The following is a 27,008-nucleotide window of genomic DNA, read 5'->3' on the forward strand; positions in this document are numbered from 1 at the left end:
CTCCTAACTGATCTCGGGCTGTTTTGGTAAGCAACCATGCTCTGAACATTCCCCTGCTGGGCACCGGGCCACGATGGCGTGTGAACTTGGGAGAGGCCCCCTTGAAGGAGGGACCCTGTAGAAACTGCAGAATCAGCGGCTGCAGGGAGGGCCTTTTGAGGGCGGGAAACAGGGCCTCTGCCAGAGGGGAGTCAGCGATGGGCTCGCTGAAGACCTGCACTGAGCAGGAGTTTGGGGAGATGGGGGGGGTGGCAGAGGCAGCTTTGGCCTTCCTGTGTGGTCTCCAGGCGGCCACATCCTCCATGAGCCTCAGTGGCCCCACTAACAGCGTGGGCTGAGGGGTTTGAAGGTGTTGGAGCAGGCCGCTGGCCTTCTACACTGTCTTCAGGAGTCCCCCGGACTCAGGAGGGCCTATGGCTCAGAGGGCTCCAGTAATTCCATTTGAAATGCCTGTGCCAGATCTCAGCTCAGGGTGCGCTTGGCCTGTCTTGTGAGTTGTGTCTCCAGGGTCCTTGTCTCAGGCAGGTTCAACCGGAGAATAAATCAGCTACAGGCAGGTCTTAGGGGAAGGAGCCGGCGCAGGTGGCCGTGGGCTGGCTGGGCAGGCCCAGAATCGGCAGGACAAGCCTGAGGGAGGGGCTGGGACCCCAGGTGCAGACTGAGACTGCTGTCTGCAGGCAGAAGTTCCTCTCCACCAGGGAGCCCCAGGCCTGTTCTTAAGGCAACTGATTGGACCAGGCCCACCCAGACCATCTAGGATAATCACCCTTACTTAAAGTCAACTGATAGTGGATTTTTTTTTTTAATTGAAGTGTAGTCAGTTTACAGTGTGTCAATTTCTGGTGTACAGCACAGTGTTTGTCGTATGTACACACACATATGCTTGTTTTCATGTTTTTTTTCATTACAGGTTACTACAAGGTATTGAACATAGTTTGCTGTGCTATGCAGTAGACACTTGTTGTTTATCTATTTTATGTATAGTAGTTAGTGTTTGCAAATCTTGAATTCCTAATTTATCCCTTCCCACCTCCTCTCCCACAAGTAATCATAAGCTTGTTTACTATGTCTGAGTCTGTTTCTGTTTTGTAGATGAGTTCATTTGTGTCTTTTTTTTTTTAGATTCCACGTATGAGTGATATCACATGGTATTTCTCTCTCTCTTTCTGACTTACTTCATTTAGAATGATGATCCCCAGGTCCATCCATGTTGCTGCAAATGGCATGATTTTAATCTTTTTTATTGATGAGTAGTATTCCATTGTATAAATATACCACAGCTTCTTTATCCAGTCATCTGCCAATGGACATTTAGGTTGTTTCCATGTCTTGGCTATTGTCAGTAGTGCTGCTATGAACATTGGAGTTTATGTCTGATTATGGATTTTAATCACAGCTACAAAGTATCTTACAAGCAACACCTAAATATTTGTTAGATTGAATAACTGGGATTGTAGCCTGGCCACACTGGTACATCAAGCTGTCTGCCCTTCACAATCTTCCCTTGAAAATACATCCTTAAATCCTGGGAGGTTGGAGGTGGTGGGAAAAAACATAAATATATGTATCTATAGATGTGTACATATGTGTATACATGCATGCGTAAATATATGTGTTTCTGTGGGTGCATGTGTAAATGAACGGATGTCTGTGTATGTGTAATACAGTCCTATGAAGTCTCTACTGAGCCAGATGGGCCCGTTGACTCTTTTTTCTTTGGAAATCAGCTCTGCACAAATGATTGAGATATAATTTATATTCTCCCCTAAGTGACAAGGGTTTGCCCATATAATTAGCAATAATGATAAATAAAAATAAAATGTGGGCTTGTACATGACCAATTATACATAATAAAGCTGTAATTCCATCTGCAGGGATCATAAACCACTGAGCATGTGTAGGGAGCCCTGTGAGTTTGGTTCCTGTCACCAGAAATTGCATGAAAAGACAGCTGATCATGTAAAAAATGGGACAAATCCAAGTTTGAAGGACGTGGATGTGCTGGGGTGCAGGGGTGTGGGGCTGGGGGCTGAGCCACTGAGGAGAAGCTAGACCTGGACGCTGGTTCTCCCATCAATTCTCCTGGGAGTGTTCTCCTTCTGCGGGCGGTGGGGTGGGGGCAGCCCTTTCATGGGCCAGGCAGAGAGCGCAACTTTCAATGTGTATTGTCTCAGTTTCTCCAATGAATGTGTCATGTGGTCATAGTTATCACCCCATTTCACAGACCAGGTAACTGAGGCTGGGAGATGTGAGGCCATGTGTGCAAGGCCACAGACCTGGCCTGGCCCTGTGATCCATCCAACACTATCAACTGTGGTGCTATTACTAAAGACAGTATTAGCTGGTATGTACCGAGGGCAGACCTGGTGCCAGGAACTCTCCAAGTACTTGTTCCTGGGACAGCATTCCCATTGTACAAAGGAGGAAATTGAAGGTCAGGAAGTGAAAGTCACTGTCCCAAGGGTCCCAATGAGGGAAGGTGGAGCCGGGGGTGGTATTCAGGTCTGAGGGACTCCGCCTCCTCCGGGCCAGGTAATGGAGGATTCAGGGGGACAGGTGTTGGGAAAGGCATGGATGTTTTGCCCCAGGCTTCGGCTTCTCCACAGGCATCCTCAGCAAGTGGACCGTCATTCCTTCTGCTGATGGGCTACATGTACACATCCTTCTAAACCGTCACTGGGTTCTGAATCGCGTCCTGTGAAAACAAGGCTGTCACAGTCTTCTGCAAAGATGCCAGCCCAAGGCTCACTGCCTCACATGCCTTAGTGGCTTACTTAATGCCCCCAACAACCTGTGTGGCAGAAACAACTGTGACCCTCCCTAGGGAGAAGATGAGGAGCGTCAGAGAGATTGAGTAACTGACCCTAAGTAGCACATATGTGAGAAGCCATGCTGGGATTTTACCAGGTCTGCCTGCCTGCAGAGCCCAAGGAGAGGGGACACATGGCAGCAGATGAGAATGAGGGTTGGGGGGCAAGCAGGGCTGGGACTAGGGTGAGGCCAGTGTGGCATTCACCTCTGGTGCAAAAATTCAGGGGGACACCAGAAACAGTAATCCAGATAAGTGATATTTTCATGCAATTTGCAAAAAATTAAAATTAATGCAAAAATTCATGATGAACAAAGTATCAAAGCTTTAAAGATGGGTTAGTCACAAGGCTGTGCGGAGCCACACTGGAGCTTAAGGCAAAGAGAAAATCCGTAATACTGATCCTGTATTCACTTAAAAATTTTGTTCATCATTGGTACGCTTGCACTAATTTCGAATTTTTACAATATTTATCTTGAACACTGTTTTCCCCCCCTCCCTTAAAATTTGCAGCCCGTTCATCGCGCTCTGGGCTTTGGGGGAGCAGCTCCCAGCAGTCAGTCACACGGTAGGAACTGATGTTGGCATTTTCAAGGGCCACCGGCGGGGCTGTTTTGACGCGGGCACCACCTTCTTCTCTGATTTGGGGCGGTCCTTTGCCAGGATCCCCGCCATCGGCGCTCCCCAGCCTGTCAGCACCGCCCTCTCTTCTTTAAGGCGTCAGATGGCCCTGGTGAGAGCCTGGTGCTCAGCGGAGGACCCCCTCTCAGAGCCTCCCCGGCAGGGACCCAGGCAGCGGCCAGTCTGGGCGCCCAAGTCCCCGCGGCCCGCGCCTCTGCTCCTGCAACGCCACATCTGTCCAGAAGGGGGCGGTGTGGGCACGTGCATTCCCAGCCTGCGACCTGGGGGCGGGGTTTCCCCCGACTTCTGCTGCTTTTCCTTCTTTTTGCAACAATCCCAAGTGACAGCCCACAAGGCTGCTTTTTATCCCCCTGCTGACAGTCCTTCTCCTGGGGATGGATGACGAGATAGAGGAGCCTCTGAGTTCTGTTTTCGGGAGAAGCTTTTGTTTTTCTTGGATTTGAGCTTAAAAAAGTTCACGTGTTCACACATACAAAGTATATATGAATGTTTACCACGTGCCAGGCTCTTCTCCCACCGACTTTGCACAGCAGCCCTTAGAAGCAGTCACTACTTAAGTCCCACTTTGTAGATGTGCACCTGCCCCGGGCTCGGTGGGGTGGGGGTCTCCCAGGAGACCCCCAAGCTGGGATCCAGCACTTGATGGCGCCTCACTGGGAGTCCTGTCTGGTTCTTTCAGTCACTCACTGTTCCAGTCCAGGGCCAAGTGCCAGGAGTTAATGTCCTCCCCAGAGTAGCCGCCAGCCAAGGCTTTGGGAGCGGAGAACCACTGCCCAGCCCCTGCCCGCAAAGTGAGATGGCTGGAGGGTTTGGGGCACCCCTGCCCCAGTTTCCAGGTGGGTTGGAGCCTCAGGGGCCCATGGTGGTGATTGGCTTTGGTAACACCTCCCCTGTCCCACTGTCACGCCCACCAGCAGTAACATTTATGAGTGTTGTCTATTGAGCACTTACTGTATGCTAGGAGCTGTGTAAAGGGCTTTGCAGGGTTTTCCTTATTGGATCCTTACAGCAGCCCCACTTTATGGATGAGGAAGGGGCCGGGTCACAGACCCCGGGAGTCAGACCCAGGTCTGACAGCCTTAGCTAGTTGAATGAACCTGAGAGTGGAGAAGTGACAGGTAGAGGTTTTCCAGGCATGAAGGAGTGACTAAAGAATGGGGCCTGGATTCCTCCCAGGACAGTCACTTCTGGCTCCAGGAAACGTGACATCACGGGTGTGTCTGGGGGAGCTGGGGCTCGTCACAGGCTCTGAGGGTCACACCTGGAGGGGGAGGCTTCCACTCCCACTCGGGGCCACCTTGGGCGGAGGGATCTTTGGTTATCTCTGTGCATTTTATATTTTACTCATTTTTTTTTACCATAGGCAAGAGTGTATCACTTTTCATAATTTGAAAAGAAAACCATAAAAAATTAAGGTTTTCAGATAAAAGCACATTTAGACATAAATTAACAGCAAATGTAGCTAAAGTGAGCTCTTAGCAGCATGCCTGGTCAAAAGTGGTTTCTGGGATGAAGACGAGTGACTGGGTGATTGGACCTGGATGATCAGTGTCTGCCCACTGTCCCCTCCTGAAAGGCAGGGTGCACTGCCTGCCCCCCCTTCCGGAGTCCTGCCCTTAGGGACATGACAGTTACTAACACTTTGTGATGGCCATGTGTCGTTAACCGTCTTCATCTCCGTGGTAATACCATGAGGTAGGTTTTACTATTATTATTATTCTTCCCATTTTTCAGGAAAATTGAGGCCCAGAGAGGGTAAGTAATTTGCTGAAGGTCACAGAACACAAAAGGGGTGGATCAGAATTCTTGTCTCAGAATTTGGCCCCAGAGCCAGGTCCTCACCCCAGTGGGATGCTGCCCCATCATAGCTCCCTGACAACCCCCGCCCCACCTCGATCAGGACTCCAGCATGGTCTCCATAAAAAGCAGACATTTCCAGAGCTAGTGAATTCACTTCGGACAAGCCAGAGACTTTGAGGTCAACAAAGAGAGTGTGATGTCCTCCGAAGAAGCTGAGGGCCAGCCGATCAGGGTGTGTGAGGCCCTGCAGCCCCACCCCTGCCTCTGTAACCTCGGAGGGGGAAACTGAGGTGCAGAGATGCCGAGCCCTTGCCCGAAGGGGGCCGCCAAGGAAGCAGCCCTCCGGCACCTGCCGGGTGTGGACTCTGTGCCTGCCGCTGGGTCCGCAGGTGGGGGCACCGTGGCGCGCCTCTGAGCCAGCAGAGGCCGGGGCAGTGGTGGTGTGCCGTCCCTGACCCTCTAGTCTCCCCTGGTGCCACCTTCCCCTGCAGGGGCCTCCATCCACTGCCCATCCCAACCCCTGTCTGCACATTCCACCTCGACTCCGCCATCTGCCCTCTTCTGGCCAAATTCTCAGCTTCATCATGACTTTCCCAGGGGTTCTTCCAAGATGCCCCCTCTCTATGTCAGGTTCCCCTTCCCCTATGCTGGCGCCCCTGATTGCGCTGGTCCCAGTTTGCTGTTCTCTCTCAAGGTCTGAGGCTGTTGGGGTGATGTCTTCACGAGACCCTCAGGCCCCAGGGCCAGGACACTCAGCCTTGCTCCGGGTGGCGCCGGCACAGACTAGGTTCTCAGCCAAGTGCTTGATGAGTGAGCGAAAGAATGAACAGAAGGGAGGCAGGTGCGCACGCCAGCCTGGAGAGGTTGCAAGATGGCCAGGGGAGGGGCAAGGCAGGGTTGTCAGCTGCGGCGGGCCTTCGGTTCAGTTTTCTCTTTGAAGAAAAACAAAAAACGTGTGCCGATCATGCAAGGAGCCCTTGGTTTCCGTTCCCCAGGGAAAGCAGCTGAGCTCACGCTTTGACTGTCCCAGCCTGTATCTGGGAGAAGCTCTTTCTTCCCTCTGGTGGGTGAGGGGCTGCGGTGCCTTGTCCTGGACTCGGTCCCCCACTTCCCTCTGAAGCAGGGTAGGGGAATCCAGACTCTCAGTCCTGGGCCCGGCACCTTGGCACGTGGCAGGGTGGCCAAGGCTTGCAGATGGCCCGGGGGACAGACATGGGCTGGGACAGCTGCTCCGCCATTTCTGTGACAAAGTGAGGAGGTAATGGGGACCTGCGCAGAGCCCAGCTGGGGAGGGGTCTGCATTTACTGCACTTCCACGAGGAGTTTCCCTCCCTAGGCCTTCACCTGGGGCTGCGGCTCCTCCAGGTGCAGGGAGGGGGCCTTGTAGGGCAGCCCACCCCGTCTGATTCAAGGCAGAGGGGAGCGTTCCAGGCCCAGGAGCCTCCTAGTCCCGACAGGCGAAGACAGAGACAAGCATCTCCCACTGCCCCGTCCCTCGGCGGGGGAAGGGGTGCCAGGAGTCGGGAGGGTGACAGTCCTGGCAGGTGGAGGCCTGGGCTGGTGCCCTCCCACCTGCGCTGGGGTCCCTAAGCCAAACAGACTGGGGAGGAGGCGGGGCTGGAGAGACACCGGATGGCAGGGCCGCCGGGTGGGTGGTGGCCACGGCTGGGTTTTCTGTGGGAGTCTGGCTGGTGACCTTTGGGAGGAATGGATTCAGAAGTGACTGCTGTTTGTTGAGGCCTAGTTCAGAGACATCTTCGGCATTAAATGTCAGGCCCCTACTGTCACTGGGAGACAGGAAGTGCATCCCAGCAGGACCAGGCTGGGGGACACCTGACAGACTCTTGAGCCTCGGAAAACAGCCGTGTGACCTCCTGGTAGGTTGGGATAGTCATCTGTGACTTGTTCTTGCTGGAGTTTGCCCCCTGTTCTTCCTCAGAGTTTCGTGGCAGGGAGCAGAGAGCCGACTGTGCCGAAGGACAATGCCACTCCTGGTTTTAATTTTCAAAAGGAGAGCGCCTCAGCAGGGGGCGGGGCGGCAGTGGGGGAGCCTGGGGACAGGTGTGGCATGGCCTGGACCCTGCATGCCGAGGGCCCCAAGTTTCTGAAGATCCCTCTCTCCTGGCTCTTGGCGACCACCCTGAAGGGACCCCTAAGGTCTATGTAAATTGATGGCTGGGTTGAGTCTGAAAGGACAGAGTTGAAAGCAGGCGCCCCTACTTTGCTGGGTCCCCCTTTCAGCCCTTTGTGCCTCAGTATTCTCATCTGCAAACTGGGGCAGCAGCACCCACCTGTCAACTTCAGTGAGGATGATTTAGTCACACAGGAGTTGAGCAAATGCTCATTAAGTGCTCACACATTGTACAGGGAGTACACAGGAAGCACTCAATAAATGCTTGCTCTTGCTGTTTGCGTAAGTAGTGACTCAGCAGCGTGGACTGTGGGTCTTGTAACCCCCCGCCCCAAAAGTGTGGCTCTGAGCCCACCCCTGGGGCTCCAAGGAGGAGTGGGCTGGGGTCCCAGGGACGGGGTCTTGAGGCATTTCTTGGGGGCTTGAGGACAGTGTGGGCTGGGAGTGTTTGGAAAGCCCAGGAGGAGTCAGACTCCCTGCTGTGTTTTGCAGGGGGCTGGCCTGCCAGCTGGTGGGGTGGTGTCCCCAAGGGTAACCCAGTGACAGGAGGCCCCCCTAAGGCAGCCCACCCTGCATGTCATCTCAGTGGGTCTCCTTGGTGTTCTCTGAGAGGAGCTACATGCACGCCCCCCATTTTGTAGCCAGAAAGCTGGGACTCAGGGCCACCATTGGGGACTGGCCCTTGCTCATGGCTGACAAGCTGAGGCCAGGGAACAGGAATGGGATCTGTCTGCTTCAGGGACCCTGGACATTGGACTCAGCTGCTCTTGTAGGGGCTCTGACTTCCTGGGGGCCCCCAGGCTCCGATCTCCAGTGCTGAAACTAGCTGGTCCCAGCACCTCTGAGCTCAGGGACCAAGCCCTTTGAGGGATGTATCCCCTGCCCCCCCCCCCCACCTGTGAGCCACGTGTGTGCTCAGGAGACAGATGGACGACTTTGTCACGTCCTGGCTGTGTGACGGGGCCCCAGAGGGCTCTCCCCTTCTCTGAGTCTCAGTTGCCCGCCTGCCAAGTGGTCTGTGAAATGGGCATGTTGGTCCGCAGCTCTACCTCGCGGGTTCCGGGAGGGGGAGACAGGCCTGGTGCTCACGCGGTGGTCAGATCCTCCGTCTGCTTCCTCCAGGAGCTTTCGCTCTTTTCTCCTGGGCAGGGGCTGGGGAACACCTGCAGATCCCAAGCCTCACTCTTGTGCTAAACACCCTCCCGAGTGGTGGCAGAATCCCCTGCTCCCCACGGCAAGCTGTGTTCCCCAGGGAAGCCTGGCTGGTTCTGGCGTCTTCTCTAGGCACAGGGACCTGGTCTCCATCAGGTTGATGTGTGCTGACTGGCCCTGTGCTGAGCCTGCTCCTGGCCTTGTTCGCGACACGCAGCTGCAAGGCCACCAGCACAGGCTGGTGCGGGGTCAGCGGGTGCTGCGGTCAGCTGGGGGAGGTGCCTTCGCAGCGGTCCGGGTGCGAGGCCCTGGGCTTTGAACGAGCGACCTGGAGCGGAGGGGCGGCTGACTACCGAGCTTTGCCGGGCTTCAGGTGCTACACCTGGAACCGCAGGTAACAGGTGGGGGCTTCCTCCCAGCAGGTCTGAGCCAAGCCCCCCATCCCGAGTCCTTTCTACGCCCAGACGGGTGCTGCCTGCCCGCAGCGGCTGGCCCAGCTGAGCCCCCACACTGCTGGCTGGCACTCCCCCCTCGGCCAGGCCACCTGTCCCTCGGCTGGAGGACTTGGAGGCACCTAGGTGAGCTTGCTTGGCCTCAGGCTGGCCCAGCCCCCAGCGGGGAGTTAACACCTGGGGCCTCCCTCGGCGGTGGGGCGGCTGCTGGTCAGGTGCCCAGCATCCGGGTCCTCCAGGTTCCTTGCTGAGCCTCCAGCAGGATTAAGCCCAGGGCCCTCTCATCACGGCGCCCTCCTTGCTGCTCTCTTTCCATGAGCCCCACGCCCCCGATCCCTGCTTCCAAGGGCTCCTCAAAGGCTCTGCTCCTCAGGGACCCTGACAAGGCAGGCCCCTCAGGTGCTTGGTCAGGTACGAGGCCTGTGCACTCAGGGAAGGTAAGTGCCTCTGTGGCTGCAGGGCTGGGACCCGAGCTTCTCCTGCCTCATGGTCCACGACACTGACCCTCAACACAGCGTCAGGCCAGAACCACTGAGCCCTCGTCCCACATGTGGGGGTGTCCCCGTCACACAAAGTAAGTGGTGGAGGTGGGACGTGAACCCAGGCTGGCCCTGGCTGGTGACCAGGGGGGACAGAGTAAGTGACAAAACTGGGATACTTCTGTCTGGGGCAGATGCTAACCTGGACAGTGGGGTCACCGGGGGCTGTCCTTGGGAGGGGCGGCTGGTGTTGGATGGACGACCTGTGCCCGCCGCGTGCAGACACCGGGTGGGGCGCCCTCTCCCGGCTCCTGGGGGGGGGTCACAGGCAGACTGATCCCCCGGAAAGCAGCCTGTCCCCGGGGACTATGCCAGCAAGGGGGTCCAAGCTGGGATCTGGTCCCTGGGCTGGTCGCTCAGTGCACATCATGGCGGCTTCTGGGGAGCAGCCCTTTCCTGGGAATGCGGGCTCCTCTCCTGCTAAAACTTCAAGGAAAGAAAAAGAAAGAAAAGAAACCAAACCAGCCTATCCATCTATCCACCTATCCATCTATCCATCTATCAGTCTATCAATCTATCTACCTATCTATCTATCTATCTAATCTATCTATCTATCTATGTACTATCTAAGGATTTACTATGAGGAATTGGCTGATGTGATTATGGGGGATGACAAGTCCATGATCTGCCCTTGGCAAGCTGGTGATGCAGTCCCACTCTGAGTTTAGCAGATGTTGTAAATCCCAGTCCAAGGACAGGAGAACGTGAGACAAGACGTCCCGGGTTAAATGGTGAGGCAGGAAGAAAAAGGCACAAATCCCTCATTCCTCTGCCTTTTCTTCTATTCAGGCCCTGGGATGGATTGGCGGACGCCCACCCCCTTGGGGAGGCGATCTGCTTTACCCAGTCCACCAGTGCAAATGCTCATCTCACCCAGAAACACCTGCACAGACACACCCAGAAACAGCATTTAATCTGGGCGCTCCTGTGGCTCAGTCAAGTTAACATGCACAACCAGCCATAACACGTGTCTTGGACAACAGGGCACATCCCCGGCCAGGTGGGAGCTTGTGCCAAGGGAGGCAGATCTGATGGTTTCCTGCTCAGTCTCGGAAAAAACAACAACAGAAAGTGGCAGGAACTGACTTTGAACCCTGGCCCTAAGTAGCACATCCAAACGGCAAAGGGTGGGTAGGGACTTGGTTAAAGTAGTTCCACTTTCTGAGAAGAGAAACTTCCTTACGGCACGTAAAGCGACTGCTAAGATGTTAAACATTTGCCTTTCGCATATGTGTTGAGGAGAGCACATACTGAACACCCACGGTGCCTGTGCCTGGATTAGAGCTCTATGTTAGGAAGATTACTTTGGACCATGACTCTCGGGGCTGAACGGCCGTGACTCAGTATCTCGAGTATCTTCCTTTTTTCAACAGATACCAAGAACCTGTTACGTGCTGGGTATTGTTCTAGACACTGTGTGTGTAATGGTGGGAAAGACTAGACACAGATCCTGGCTTACCCGGAATAGCAGGCCAGTAGGGGAGTAAAATCTTAGTGAAAAATATTACACAAACAAAGGTGAGCCTGCTGGCTGCTGTGTGTTTCTGACAGCGTCAGGGGTTGGGGGGTGACCGGGCAGAGAAGGCCGCCCTCAGGCAGCGCTGCCAGCTGAAGATGGAAAGCAAGTTGGAGATGAGTAGCGAAAGGGAAGGACGTGCTGCCGGGTCTGGGGTTCGACTGGACTTCACTCCTAAGCTGAGAAGTTACTGACGTACGAACGCTGGCAGCAGACATGGGACACCTGGGTCAGGGACGAAGGACGTGCTACCTGCTTCTTGTATGACAAGCTGTGTGAACGTCATCATGTGTGTCACTCACCCTCAGGCTCCACGGGGGCACCGTGCTGGGTCTGAGTCACGGCTGAGGAGCCCTGAGCCTGGGAGCCAGGCCTTTCACAGCCAGTAGCGAGCAGGCCTGTCCCTCAGGGCTGTTTGCTGCAGCTCAGCCCTGAGAAAGGGTCCAGGGGCTTGCCTTCTGGGCACACCTGGTGTCATAGGTTTTAGTTTTCCATTGCCGCAGTGCTCACTGACCATGCTATTAGGGGTTTTAAATAACGCTCCTTTATCATCTCAGCTCGTCGGGTCAGAAATCCGGGCTGGCTCCGATGCTCTCTGCTTAGCATCGCTCAAGGCTGCCCGAGCTCCTCGAGCCCACCCTTTCCTGGGTTAATTCAGGTTCGTGGCAGAACACAGTTCCTTGCGGTGGTAAGACCAGGGTTCCCGTCTTCTTGCTGGTTGTTGTCCAGCTTCTAAAGGCTGCCACCTCCCTTCTCACGTGGCCTCCTCCGTCTTCAAAGCATTGACGACACATCAAATCTTTCTCGTGTTTCAAATCTCCTGACTTCCCCTTCCACCTCCACGTTTTCTTTTTTTAAAATTTCACAGTTAGTTAGTTATTTCTTTTTCAGTTGAAGTATAGTCAGTTTTCAATGTTGTGTCCACTTCTGGTGTCCAGCGTCATGTTTCAGTCGTACGTACATATATTCCTGTTCATATTCTTTTTCATCTTCATTCTAGGTTACTGCAGGATATTGTGCTATATACACAGTATGAGCTTGTTTATCTGTTTAATCCACCTCCACTTTTCAGAGCTCATGTGATTATGTTGGGCCCATGAGATAATCCAGATGATCTCCCCAGTGTGAGGTCAAAGATGCCGTAAAATGTAGTATCATCACAACTGTGATGTCTCCGCAGAGCCACAGGATCTGGGGATGAGGGGTGGGATCCTGGGGACGGGAGGGAATTTTCGGGTCCTCACACAGGTGTGCCCTGGCAGAGGGAGCAGCTGCGTCCGGCATGTGGACCATTCCCAGGGCGGGGTTGTGGCATCTCTGGAGTCACGCAGGTGGGATTTGAGATCCGGCTCTAGCCTGGGCAAGACTTCACCTGGTGTAACTTCTGTTTCTCCTCCTGCAACAGGGTTGCGTTTGCCCGATCGCTGTGAAGATGACGTGATCTCAGTGTGGTATCTGGCTGCCGTGGTCAGCCAGTCAACCTGCAGAGATTTGGTCCTATGTAGAGATTGATGGCGTCGCGCACACCAAGACCGCAGGAACAAATCTATCACCTGCCAGACGAGGATTCCTGGGGGAGCAGGGCAGGCTTCCCAAGCTGGTCTTAAAAAGGGAAGTTGGGAAAGGAGACTGATCTGGGATTTGGATGGTGGCAAGGGGCTGGGGTGGGGGTGAGGGTTCCCATGCATGGTCTGAACTTCCCTCCGGGGCCAAAGGAGCTTCCTTACCAGTGTGCCCAGATGTGCTCGGCAGAGGAGAGGGAGGGGTGAGGCTTACAAGGAAGGCGTCAGCAGGCAAACAGCGAAAGTGGGGTCTGACTTTTCCGCTGGCACTTAGCGGAGACCCAATAAATGTGATCAACATTAGCCCTGGTTTTATCCTCCCCGCCTCCAGTGGCTCTCGACCCTCCCTTTTCCTATAAGGGGCACCAGCCGGCTCAGCTGGGGCCACGCACCCCTTCTGTGGGCACCCCATGCCCTGGTTTCTGTCTCCAGGGCTGGTTGTGTTTTCTGCCCTGTGCCCAGATCAACATTCAATGTGCATCCCCATGGGAGTGTTACAGTCAGACACTGAGAGCAAGATTTATTTCCTAATTAAAAGAGCTTCCCGCACAGTCACTCACACCCACGCGCAAACACACAGACCACCGTTGTGTCCACCAGAGCCTCATTTCTCTGGGGGAGCAAGCGGGCGGCTCTCTCGGTGCCTGGGATTCCAAAAGCCGCGGCCTCTCCAGGAGTCACCGTTTGTGTCTCATCTAATCAGAAGCGTGACCCACCCAGGCAGAACACAGCCTTTAACCTCATGATCATCTCCTAAAACGCAAACCCGATCAGGTCGCCTCCTAGAACTACAATTACCTGCGGCGAGTGTAAAATCCGCGACTACCCTGGGCTTCGCTTATAAAGTTTGGATGAATGGCCCCAGAAAGACATTAATTTTTTTATGGGGGTACAGAGGGAAGGTTAATTGATTCACGGATTTTTGAAGGCGCTCCCAACTTCTGAAGCTCCGGCAACAGCCAACCCTTAAACACGGCAGGTGCTGCAGAGATGTTGTACACGTCACTGAAAAGCCTGAGGACAGCCTTACTTCGTGGAGGGAGAGGCGTTTCCATCCACAAGGACGTGAGTGACAGGAGCAGCACCAGCCCCCTGGCTGAGCCGCGCGGCCGGGCCCGGCGCCTGCGGACTCCACCTCCACCCCGCGTCTGCGGACTCGATCCCTGTGCAACGAGGGATGGAGCTAACATCTGCCTTCTGTCTATCCTCTGCCAAGCCTTTCCATCCTCATCCTCAGGAATCCTCACACCACCTCCCGTGAGACTGAGCTTGTGTCCTCACCTCACAGCTGGGGAATCAGGGATCTGAGTGGTCCGGCCTCCTGCCCAAGGCCACACGGTCTGAAAGGTGATGGTGGGGTTTGGATGCAGGCCAGCCTGAGTCCTGAGCCCAGCTCTCACCCAGCCCACACCACCCCGCTTGACTTCCCACTGACACAAGGGAAGTGACCTTGGCCCTTGGTGGACCTGTAAAGACAATTTTAAAGTGTCATTTGGAGACAGAGGGATTGTGAATTACTTTTCTGGCTTTGTCCCTCACACTTAAAATGGTGACTGTCACCTGGAATGCTGATCCAGCTTCTGCAATTTTAAGGAAGAGCTTCATGAAGGATGTTTCATGGTATTTCCCGTGATCGCTGGCAGAACTCGGTTCCTTGTGGGCTGTTGGAGTAAGGCCACAGGAGCTGCTGGACAGGGGTTTCCCTCAGTTCCTTGTCAGGTGGGCATCTCCACTGGGCATCTCTTGACATGGCAGCTGGCTTCATCAGAGAGACAGACAGGGAGAGGGAAGGAGAGGAGACAGTGACAGGAAGGGAGCCACAGACCTGTGTAACCTCATCCAGAAAGTGGTGACAACATTTTACGTCCAAAATAAATCTATTACCAATTCCAAACTCCCGAACACTCCCAAGTCCAGAAATACTGGTATTTATTGGACAGCAAAGCTCATTTGGTGGCAAAACCTGAACCAAACAGATCAGTGGCTCCTTAGAATCTTGGTTCCATTTCGTGCGACTATTCAGATGTTCTGCTACAAAACTGCGGATGGATTTCACTTCGTGGAGCTGCCCTAGACCGTACCAGTGCACGTATACAATACAGGACATGTGCCACCTAAAATCCGCGGAGTTCTAAGTTCGCAAGCACATCTGGTCCGGGGCGTGAGTGTTCGAAGTCCAGTGCCACGGGGACCACTGTACTCAAGAGTCTTATTTTCCAACAGATTTATTTTATTCGATCGTGTCATTTTCTTGAAACTCAAACTTCAGCGTTTCTAACTTGTCTTGGACTGAGCTGTGCTTGTGACAGAATCCGTTCTGAGTCCCCAGCCCGCTTATGCCTGACTTCATTCTGGGGGTCACTCACTGAGGCCGAGGCCCTTCTGGACGTTCATGGCTGTGATATGTTTCAGCATTGGGTACCCAGGTTCACCAGCCTCGTCTTGACCTTGGAAATGTTGTGGTATTTCAGTGTGTGGTGACATTTATGAGCCCATTTGGACACCCACAAAGAGGTTGATTTCCACAGATTAAATGTCAAGTTTGAAACTGTCCAGGCTAATGGAATCCCCCAGTGTTGTCCACCTCCATTCTCAACGGAAGCCCTTGACTGGACATAAGTGTTCATTATGAGCCCACCAGTGCAGCCCAAATTACTGAGGTCAGGCTGGGTCCCAGGGGATCCGTGGGAGCGGGGAGGACCATGGCAGCGTGATTTGATACTTGCAGAAATGTTGCCTTATTTTAATTTCTAAATAAAACACAAACGTGGTTAGTTGATGAATAAATTATTGGAGGCAGGAAAAAAAAAATCCCACCAACTAATGTTTCCGAGATGTTGGTTAGTTTAGAAAACCCAACTATCTGTGTATTGACAACAGCGAAAGGGCAAAAAAGGATCGGAACCTCAGTGTTTTAAGTCGAAGTAGTTTTATGGGGCATTAAACACATGTACAGAAACTTGGAGTGAGTGCCGTCTAAATTAAGGGGTAGAAAAAGCATTCAATAATCTCCTAGAAATTGAAATGCATTTGTGTTCTCACTGCCTGAAGGGGGTGTGTGTCTTTAGATTTTGATCTGAGTCTCCCTCTCTCTCTTTTTAAAGAAATCTAGAAACTTAAAGTATTCATACTGTGCATTACATCCCCAGGATTCACTTATCTTACGACTGGAAGTTTGTGCCTTTGACTCCCGTCCCCATTTCCCCACCCCCACCTCTGACAACCGTCTGAGTTCTCTGTTTCTATGAGTTTGGTTTACTTAGATTCCACAGGTAAATGAAATCATGCAGTATTTGCCTTTCTCTCTGACTTATTTCACTTAGCCTTACGTCTTCCATGTCCATCCATGTTGTTGCAAGTGACAGGAATCCCTTCCTCTTTATGACAATAATATTTCATTGTAATATATATATATATACATATATATATATTATATATATATACTATATTATATATATATACACACACACACACCATATTTTCTTTATCCATCCATCCATCAATGGGCACTTGGGTTGTTTCCATATCTCGGATACTGTGAAAAATGCTACAGTGAATATGGGGGTGCAGATGTCTCTTTGAAACAGAGATTTCGCTTCTCACAGCTATATACCCAGAAGTGGGGCTGCGGACCAGATGATCGTTCTCTTTTTAATTTCTTGAGGAACCTCCTTTACTGTTTTCTATGGTGGCTGCATTAATTTACATTCCCACCAACAGGGCACAGGGTTGACCTGAGTCTCTGGAGCTTTCATTCTCCCAAGGAACTGGACTTAACATAGATCAAAGTAGAGATGGGCTCATTTCCTCCACTGGTACGCGGTGGCCACAGGGGCCAGGACAGCTTTGAAAGCCCTTACAGCCCCGACCGCTGGTCGCTGTGAAGGTTCCGCTGTTCCCCCCGGGGCGTGCCCTGCTCTCCTTCTCCGGCTCACCATCTCTGTTGACAGTATCTGCTGTCCAGTCTCCCTAAAGCCAGGCTGCTGGTCAACACAGACCAGCCAGATAGAGTCAGAATTAAAGTCAACCTACCAGCAAGTTTCAGGAGAGTCAAACCAGACATGCTGAATTCCGGTCCAGGCTTGGTGTCCAGACAGTTCACAGGAGCCCATCTTTTTTTGCTAAGCTTTTTTGTTGTCAAACTGTTGTGGAAGATGGTGCTCAGATTCATTTTATGATTAGGAATTAGAACAAAAAACAACGTCTGAGCTCAAACTCATGTCTGGGGCCACGGGTTTATGTTGCCCCACGCACGGCAGCCAGATGGAAGTGTGATCCTGGTGGGGCCGAGGCGACCCTCGGAAGAGGTTCTCCTCTGCTCAACTGTGGTGGCAGCATCTGATCATGACAAGGAGCATGGGTTTCTTCTGGGGTAGGTGCCTCGCCTGCAGCGATGACCGAGACACTGAAACATCAGGATGTCAAAGGGATGGGCTTGGCCGAGCACCCTGTTGTTGAGTCTAGAACAAGCTAGACTCCTGGGTGGTGGGAAGCACCTCTGGAGTTGAGTGAGCCACGTGACCTGGTCTCTTACAGACATAGTCTGGGTCAAGGTCAGTGAAGGAGATGTGCTCAGAGGAAACATCTGGACAGATGGGCCCTGGAGGTGGATACCACCAGATTCAAGTGTCCCCAGGCCCCCCTCAGTGAAGCAAACACAGGGAGAAACTCATCCTAAGAATAGTGATGCTTGACCAGCCAAAGGGAGGGAGGAATGCATCTCTGCGGAGGGCAGGTAACTGATGTGGCTCCTCCCACCCCGCACATCCCAGGTCTGAAGAAGGAACCAGCCTCTGCTCCTCAGATACAAAGCACAAGCCAGCTCTCACAGGCCGTCTGCTGCCCTCCTACTCCCTGGGGTCCAGCTGGCAGGGGCTGTGTGCATGCTGACTGGTCTTTTCCACCCTCTTTCCCCAGCTGGACGCCCCACTCCCACCCCACACCCACATTTGCAGGAACTGAAGCATAGCCTCAGGGACAGGCAGGGGCTGGAAATAAAATGTTGACCAAGGGGCTAATGTCAAATGTCCGTGAGGGAAGGACAGTGGCCTAGTTGGCCAGCTGGGCTGCCATCTGTGTTTCCATGGGGTGGCCTGACCAGGTAGGTGGGGAAGGGATCCTATGGAGCACTTGGGAAACCCGTCCCCTCCAGGGACTCCTCACTCAGTGGCGAGTCTTTGGCTCATTTCTGCTCTAACACTGTTGAAGTATAGCACCTATTCTGGGAAAGGAGTGTCGACGGATCCTTAAAACGCTTTATTCTTCCTGAACAACAGGCTCAGGGGTATTTGGGTACAGAAACAGCTGGCCACCAATCTTTTTACAATCGGGATGGTGAGGGGTAGGGGGTGAAGGTGACATTCGAGGGTTTAGACAAACACTTAAAAATGAAATCACACTGTTTTTTTTTCTAAAGCTATACCTAGAAATTCCCAAAGTGTTAAAAAAACTTTCAGAGGCTCTACTTTGCCTTATTCATTGCATTAGCCCAGAATGAATATGTTACAAGAATGTTCTGGAAGGGAGGCATTGATGAGTTGAAAATGTCTGAGCGCGATTCTGTGTTTCCTGCAACAACTTCCCATGAGCAAATGTGGAGGAGAACGTCCCTCAGGGGAGACCGGGGAGCTCTTCCTTCCCTGAGCATGGGCAGCAGGTGCCCGGTGGTCTAGCCTTCCTTGCCCCAGGGGCCGGAGTCTCCACCTGGACTCAGTGAATGCCTTGCTTCGGCCAGTTTAGCTCCTTGGCGTATGCCCCTTTGCAGCTTCTGATCTCACTGTCGTGCTCCAGACACTTGTTCAGGCCTGGCACCCCGGATCTCCAGCCGATGAAGCCCTGCGTCGTCTTTGGGAATGGGGGGGATGGAAGCACCTGGAAGATAAATGCAAGGGGTTTGGTTGCCGTGGGCCACAGAAACATGATGTGTGTCCACAGAGGCGTCAGGACTGGTGCATGGGCCTGGTGTGGAAAAGACAGAACCACAGAACTGGCACAAAAATAGACACATAGCTCACTGGAACAGAATACAGAGCCCAGAAATGAGCCCACACACTTATGATCAGTTAATCCCTGACAAAGGAGGCAAGAATATACAATGGGGAAAGAAGCCTCTTCGGTAAACGGTGTTGGGAAAACTGGACAGTTACAGGCAAAAGAATCAAACCGGACTGCGTCTCACATCGTACACAAAAATGAACTCAGATGGATTAAAGACAAATGGAAGACCCGAAACCATAAAGCTTCTAGGAGAACTCATAGGCGGTACACTCTCTGACATTGGTCTTGGCAATGTATTTTTTGGATATGTCTCTGCAGACAAGAGAAATAAAAGCAAAAATAAACCAATGAGACTACATCAAACTAAAAAACTTCGTCTGCACAAAAAAGAAAACTATCAACAAAACGAAAAGGCCGCCTACTGAACGGGGGAAGACATTTGTGAATGAAGTATCCAATAAAGGGTTAGTATCCAAAATGCACAAAGAACTCTTACAGTTCAGCATCAAAACAACAAACAACCTGATTTAAACATGGGGAGAGGACCTAAATAGACATTTTTCCAAAGAAGATATACGAGTGGTTAACAGTCACACGAAAAGATGTTCAAAGGCATTAATTGTCAGGGAAATGCAAATCAAAACCACAACGAGGTATCATGTCACACCTGTCAGCGTGGCTATTATCAAACAGGTTCCCTTTTCTCCACATCCTCTCCAATGTTTCTTTGTCTTGTAATGCTTAGCACATTTAATTTACGACATCCAGTAAAATATATTTTTTTCTGGTAAAAGAGCAAAAAGGAGGAAAATTAATGTGCAAAAATACCAAATATTACGGTTCACAGTGCCCTTTATAAAATATATGGCACTATTGTTAGATGGTATCCTGGCAGTTAGACATCTTCCAGCTTTGATTAGAAAGCTTTATAATATGTGTGTACACACACACACACTCACATACCTCAAACCATAGACACCATAGAAGTGAAAAGCAATCAAATTGAATTAAAAACCAAAAGGGAAATGGGACTCCATCTGAATGGAAAAAAAAATTGCATTTGTCAATTCCTTGAAATTTGGAAACATTTTGGAAAAAGAGGATAAATGTTTATGCAGGTTTCCTCCCTCTGTTTGAAATAACCTCCTGATCTGCTCTTACAGGATGATTTGAACCAAGACCGCATTGAGGAGTACTTGTGGAGCAGAGCTGAGATGAACAGGTTTAATATGCTTGGATTATGAGCTCACGCTTAGCTTGAAGGCTGTCTGAGTGAGGTGGAGGCGGGAGGGGACGGTCCTAGTTGGCCAGCTGCCACCGGAGGATGAAGCCCCTTAACATCTGTTCTTGATGAAGTATGAAAATTAATCTCCGGAGAGGCCACATGCCGGGAGGGTCAGGAATCAATGCCAGCGGGGCCAGCGTTCCTCCAGCCAGCAAGGTCTCCTGGGTGCTCGTCCAGGGGAGCCCTCAGGAACCCACCCACTAGCTTTCAAGTCTATCCCCAACTGGTAAGAGATGTGCAGTCAAAAACCACCCTGGATGTCACATTTCTCCCACCAAGTTGGCAAAGAGATGAAAATAACTGCCATTAACAAAGGCATTGTGGGAACACCCTCGTTCATTCTCCGTGATGGGCAATACTGTTGTTATCCATGAAAATGAAATCTACGAAAAATGAAAACGCAAACACTCTGAGCTGACAGTCCATCCCTGGGCATTTATGCTAAGACATTCCGACACCCACATACGTACACACCAGTGTGAGTGTCGGGGAGGCAACACAGCCCTATCTGTAATAGCAAGTAACTGGACACCACCTACGTGTCCATCCATGGGGGCTCATTCAGCCACGGCCCCTCTGAGCTGTGGAAGACTGCTCGGCAGCTTAAAAGAATTAGGTGGCTCTGTGTGTTCTGAGATGCAACAACTTTGATGATAAACCACTAAGAGAAAAAAGATGCATAAAAATATGTACAATCTGGTATAATCTGTGGACAAAAAAGAGGCTAGAGACCCACATACCCACATCCCATCTTGGAAGAGTGTGGAGCCACTGGGGAAAACGGCTCCTGGGAGCCGGGGAGGGAGGGGGGCTTTTCGCAGCACGCCCTTTGGGTACAAAATACCTATTAAACCATAATTGTATTTTTTTTTTGTAAAAAATTTATTTTTCTTATTCATTTTTTTTCCTACATTTTTTTTCTTTTTAAAGCCCAGTATTTTATCTTTGTTTTTTCTTGACGGGGGGATGGAATTAGGTTTATTTATTTATTTATTATGATTATTTTGTAACAGAGGTACTGGGGATTGAACCCAGGACCTTGTGCACGCCAAGTACGTGCTCTACCACGCCCTGCCCTTCTCCTAAGCAGAAGCTCACACAGGAGGACACCATGTTCCGTTTCGTTCCAGCCCCAGGGCGCTTCCTCTCTTCTCCCTCCAGAAGGAGACTCCGTTCTGATCTCCAGGCGGGGATGCTTCCCCTGAAAGGATGCTGATTCTGGTCGCAGCTGCCCGGCTCGAGCAGGTACCAGGGCAGAAGGAGGGGTCTAGCTCCACCAGGGCAAGGCACTTATGGGGACCGCTGGTGGCTGGGAGAGACAGAGGATCCCTCACCACTGTGTCCCCTTCTGGGGTGGAGATGGGGGTAGGGAGTTGGATTAAAACCCACATTTAAAACCCAGCCCTGCTTCCCATCCCTCCTGGTCTGTCTGCTGGGCAGCTCTGGGGGTCCAGTCAGGGTGTCCGTGAGCAGAGTGAGCTCCCCATGTATGTGGGGGGGTGTGTATTTCACTGAACAACGACTACGTTTCTGGGCACCTATCCCAATAAACTTATCGACGGGGAGCAAACACTGTGTCTACAAGGGTGTTTCTTAAAGGTGTGTCCTCATCAGACCCTGAGGGCGTGTGAGGAGCCTAACTTCCGCACCCCTGGCCACCTTCATCATGAGTTTTTGTCCCCTCTCCCCATCAGGACACAGAACTGCGTCGTTCTCCAGGGCTGGGCAGAGGGCAGAACTCAGGGTTAAAATAACAGGCCCGTGAGCCTAGACCCAGGGATGTACAGAGCTCAGCAGTTCCTCGAGGCATCTGCCCCAGGTCCACAGCTGGCTGGCTCAGGTGGGAACATCACCTGCATCTTCCCCACCAGGTGGTCCTATCGCTCACTCAGCAACCAGAGCGATCTTTGAACAAGGCAATTCTCAGCACACCGCAGCCCTGCTTCTCCTGAAAACTGGGCTCAAATCCCAGCTCCTTCCTCTGGCCTTCAAGGGCCTGCATGTGTAGGGACCAGTGACCGGCCGTGTCTCCCGTGGAAAGGGCGTGGAAAGCGGCCTCCCCACGGGCCGGGCACTGCTGTTATCCATCCTGTGGGGATGGCTTGGCCCACCTGGAGCAAACACCATTCCTGGTGGGGCGAGTTCTTGCTTAAACAAGTATTTAAAGAATCTTTTCAAACCTTGATGTGTTTCTCCACCGGGGTCACTGGCCGGATGCGGAACCGCCCGGGAAGCTCGATTTTGGGCTTCGGGGTGCTGGGCTCTTCACCACACTGGATCAACTGAAACACAATCCCCAGAGACGGGCCCCGCAGGCTGAGGCCAAGGAAGTGTCCCCTCATCCTCCCCCCAGAACAACACACTTTAGAGGTGACAGAGGCAGGGCTCAGATCACAAAAGGGACGGAGAGGGGACTTGCACTCAGGCCAGCTCAGCCCCAAGCTCCTGCCAATTTATATTCCCAGCACATAATTTGAGAACACTTTACAAGTTATGGACGCAAACTAAAAAATGCTAGCAAGGTTCCAGGACCAATCTTTAAAATATCAGCAGAGAGTGCCCATCCCCCACCTTTTAATTTTTAAAGCAGTTTTGAACTCTTTGAAAACCTGATTTAATTACACATAAAGAATATTAATATAGACTCTTCTGCATATTACATTAATAAGGACTTATTTTATGCATAAAATTTCAAATTGCGTAACTCTCTAAGTATTTAACAAAACTCTTTAAGAATGGCATAATTTCAGAGCTAGTGGGATGGGGTGAATTACAAATGGAGTTTACGCTGCCTTGAATCACGAACGTTTTGAATGAATGATGTGGCTTTTATGCAGTTCTGCGTCTCTCCAAAGAAATGTGGCTTCCTCATGTTGTGTCCTGGGGGTAGTTTGAAAGGTTGCAAACCGCCGGCCGCCATCTCAGGGAAGCCCACACAAGCATTGCGTGGACCTGTGTGGTGTTTTATAAATCTGAGCCACTATTCTAGACTCAGAAGATTTCACGAAAGCATGTGGGTTTCCGGACTCTCCTGAACAATCAGAATATGCAGCTAGTTTCTTTGCCTGGGATTGTTCAGCTGGGCTGGTAGTGGCTGCCTCTGGATGGGGTCAGTGGTCTCTTTGCTGGCGTCCCCACCACGCCCTATTAAGTACACCAGGTCCTCTCCCCCGTGTCTGTTACCTGTTTCATGCAGGAAATACCAACAGCATTTTCCTAACAATCCCTCAAGTATTCATTTGGCTTCTCCTCTCATTCTGTCTGAACCTCATAGTCACTCAGTGAGGCAGTGAGGACCATCACCCCATTTTACAGATGGGAGGTCTGAGGCCAAGTGACCTTGGGATTGGCTAGAATGGCTTTCCCCTTGGTGCCTCCCTTTATTAGCTGTGTGACTTTGTACTTCTTTGAGCTCAAATTCCTAACTTGGAAAATGGGCATCCAACAGCACCCCCCTCTGCACAGGGGTCGTCATGCGGATTAAATGAGCTGGTTCAGAGGAGGCACCTAGAACGTGCCTGGCACATTCTCAATAAATTCGTGAACAGCAGGAACCTTCAGGGGTCAGAGCCAGCCGCCTTCGCCGACAGCACGCTCCTTAATTTTATTCTTGCAAATTATATACTTCATAACCGTTTATTCTTGGAAATGATTGATTCTATAACTTCTGGGCTCATAAAATGTACATTTACCTCCTCAAGGGGGGTTGTTAAAAATCCCCAGTTCTGGGCCCAGTTTTGCCGGGCTTCGTTTTCAGCCTTCAGGCGATATTTCCTGCAAAAGAAAGTTCTTAAGTGCTGGACAACATTTGAAAAGGGTTAAAGTCGCAAATCCTGAAAGGTCCACTGGGGAGAATTTTCCACTCTTCACCGCACGTGGACTGGATGATGATTTTGTGCGGGGAAGGGAGTGGGAGTGCCTGTCGCTGAGGACGTCTCACCACTGCGGGGCAGACACGTGCCTAAGAACCAGAGATGCTGGTTGGATGGTACCTCTGGGAGCAGACAGGACTGGGCTGATTCTGCATGAGGGGTCCTCTAGGTACTAGACTCCTTATTTGGGGGGCCCCTGTGACTCACAGTGATGGGCATGTGTTAAATCATTATGGAGGTACCTCTGTTTTCAGAGCAATGACCAGGGTAGAGGGAGTGAGGCACTGAAGTGAAAATTTAAGATGCCCAGTCCCGGGTTCCTGCAAGTGCAGAGCTGGCACTTGCATGACCTTGAGATCGAGCCCCTCTTAAATACGGTACCCCAGGTGCCTCACTCACCCCGCCCTAACCCAGCCCTGCTTTTGCTCCACATTAAATATAATTTATATATAACTACCTGTGAGCTGATGGAGTTGCAATTGAAGAGCAGGTGTGTTACATTTTGCAAAAATATAATTAAACATTTATTCACTTTGATTTTCAAATTTCCTTGCCTATTTTGGAAAAAATATCTGCACCTCATCCCCCGCTCCCCCCTCCACCGCCTGCCCCATGTCTCAACAGTTTCAGATGCCCCAGCCAAGCTCTTTCCCTGGGCACTGAGCATCTAAAGCAGAGACTTTCCAATGGAGATGTAACATGAGCCAAAAATATGAGCCATGTATGTAATTTCAAATTTTCTAGTAGCCAGATTTTTTAAAAAAGTATAAATATACAGGTAAACTTAATTTTGGTATCACGTTTTGGGCATATGAAATTTTGGAAATCTGGCATTTTATGTTTACAGCTCATTCCAGTTTGGAATAGTCACATTTCAAGTGCTCAAAAGCCACTTTGGACATGGGATAGAACAGGGTAAGGGCTTAACTGGCTCTGTTCACACAAGAGAGGCTGTCTGATTTGGGTCTTGAAGGATGAGTAGGAGTTTGGTGGGAAAGGGAGAAAAGGGCATGCTAGGCAGAAGGAACAGACCCTGCTATTGTAGTATTTCCTACTGCAGGTACTAGGATAAAGAATTTAAAAAAAAAAAAGGCTATGTATTTTATGGCAAATAATACTTGCTTTCCATTTTCAAGAGTGATGTAAAGTTTCCTATAAAAATAAGTTTTTTAAAGTGAAATAAAGCCAATTTAAAGAAAGATATTAAGTGACTATTACAGGGTTTATAAGGAAATGGTAAGAGTCATAGCGATGACATATAGGATAACTGAAGTTTAAGAGGTTAGCAGTGATGGTTTGTTGGCGCTAATATTCACTTACTTGCATCTAGATTAGTAACTTCCCATATTGGTTAAAACTTCAAAGAGACGGGATACTATTCAGCAATGGGATAGAATGCCAAATAAAAACATCCATTATAAATGTCCACTGAATAGAAATCTTTTAGAAAATTGATCTATTCTTTACATTAAAATTTCTTGTTACTTGAAACACCAAGACAAGCAAGAATGTAAAGTGCTCTCATTCGAACTGAACAAATATTACGATTTTTTAAAAAAAATTGATAAATCTTAAAAATAAGCACACATCAGTCGGCTCTCAACAAGGAAAGCTTTGCAGAGGGTTGTAAAGCCAGATGCAAAATCTTTCAGGCCTTTGTGGTGTGCGTAAGAGAAGAGAAAGAAAGGCTCTCTTGTGTCCCTGGCGTCCCTAACACTGCTCCCTTTCCGCGGGTCCCCTGACCACCTCCAGCGCACGCTCCTCACGTGCAGAGGACTACCTCCAGGACTTGGTGGGGAAAAGCGAGGCCTCCAGGTGCGCGCACTTCGGGTAGGGACGACCCCTGCCCACTGGGTTACCGAATCCCGGGCGTTACCAGATCTCGTCCTGCGCCACGAGGTTCATGCGCTCGGCCGCCTCCGTGCCGATGGGTTTCTGTGCCATGGGGCCTGGGGTCTTGGCTCGCCGCGCGGGCTCCGGCCCTGGGCTCCGCGTCTCGCGTCTCGCGTCGCCTGGGAGACCGGTTGCTAAGCAACGCGGGACGCGGAGGCGGAGACGGCGCAGCACCTGGCGGGGCTGGGGCTGCTGCGCTCTCGCGGGCGGTGTCTGTGCGCCCGCTGCCAGTCTGTCCGCAGCTGCGCTCTTCGCCCGCCTCCCAGCCCACCTGCCTGGCACCGGGCTGCAGCAGCCTCCTCCTCTGCACAAAACCTTGAGGAAACTTCAAGACCTTACGCCTTCTTTAAAATTTAGACCTGCCACGTGCCTATACACGCCAGGTGTACCCACCCTAGAGTACCGAGCTTAATGGATTCTGTCATGGAGAACACACCCCTGTAACCACCGCCTGGGTTAAGAAATAGGACATTCCAGTCCACCCCAGCTCCGCCTTGTCGACTTCTCTTGGCAGAGATTTGTTTCACAACGTGAGCTTTGTGTAAGTGGAATCATCCCCGTGTCGGTTTTACTTGGCTTTCTTGGCCCCGTGCTACATGTGAGAGGTTCATCCATCTCTCTGTGAGTAGCGGGAGTGTGTTCACTTCCATTCCGGAAGAGTGTTCCCTTCTGATGCTGAGGGCACGGGGGTTGAGTTCGGGGCCACCACGACAGTGCTGCTGCGATTTCCCGCACATGGCTTGTGGAGAACACACGCCTGCCCTTCTGTTGGCATCCATTCTTTATAACCATCTCCAAGTGGAATTCAAAGGTAATATTGCCTCCGGACCCCGCACCCCACACTATCTCTTTTATGCCTGTCAACACTAATCCCTCATCACTGGGGTGCTCAATTGGTGTTTGTTGACTGAATCATTGACCCCCACCCCCCAGGCTTCCATCACATCACATTGTCATAGGTCTGGGACTGGAAAATGTGTCTAAAAGAAAACACTAAGAGCATCAGCGGCATGGGCCGGGGAGTGTTCCTCTACTCGGGCAACCATGGAATGTGCAGCTGTCCAGAGCCTTGTGGGCCTGAGAGGAGGCAGCATGCTTCCGCTGACCTACAGGCTATGTCCCAGATACTGAGCAAGACCTCTCTAGAGGACATGGCACTTTCATCTCCTCACTGGGTACCGGTGACTCTCCCGGCTTGTGTCTCCATCTCCCTATCCCTGGTCTCCTCTCTCACCTGCAGGTCTGTGCTTTGATGGGGGTGTTGGGAGGATGTGTTTTCCCCTCTCAATGACATTCCCCACGCTCCAGGTGTGTGATGCTCTACGTGGCTGCTGGAAATGCTGGGTAAAGGGCTAGAA

At 51.5% G+C, this 27,008-nt stretch overlaps 1 protein-coding gene across 1 annotated transcript; it reads right to left on the bottom strand.

Annotated features, from left to right (window-relative positions):
* Window positions 1–18,068: 18,068 nt before the first annotated feature.
* CIMIP1 (ciliary microtubule inner protein 1) lies at window positions 18,069–25,749 on the bottom strand. The gene is made up of 4 exons (XM_010991594.3): window positions 25,634–25,749; window positions 23,578–23,659; window positions 22,066–22,167; window positions 18,069–18,474 (listed from the first exon to the last, which is right to left on the bottom strand). Exons 1-4 carry the CDS (start codon window positions 25,699–25,701, stop codon window positions 18,313–18,315), a joined length of 414 nt encoding a protein of 137 aa, XP_010989896.1. The 5' UTR covers window positions 25,702–25,749; the 3' UTR covers window positions 18,069–18,312.
* Between the last annotated feature and the right edge of the window lie 1,259 nt (window positions 25,750–27,008).

This window comes from Camelus dromedarius, chromosome 18 (genome assembly GCF_036321535.1).
Source record: "Camelus dromedarius isolate mCamDro1 chromosome 18, mCamDro1.pat, whole genome shotgun sequence".
NCBI classification, from domain to species: domain Eukaryota; kingdom Metazoa; phylum Chordata; class Mammalia; order Artiodactyla; family Camelidae; genus Camelus; species Camelus dromedarius.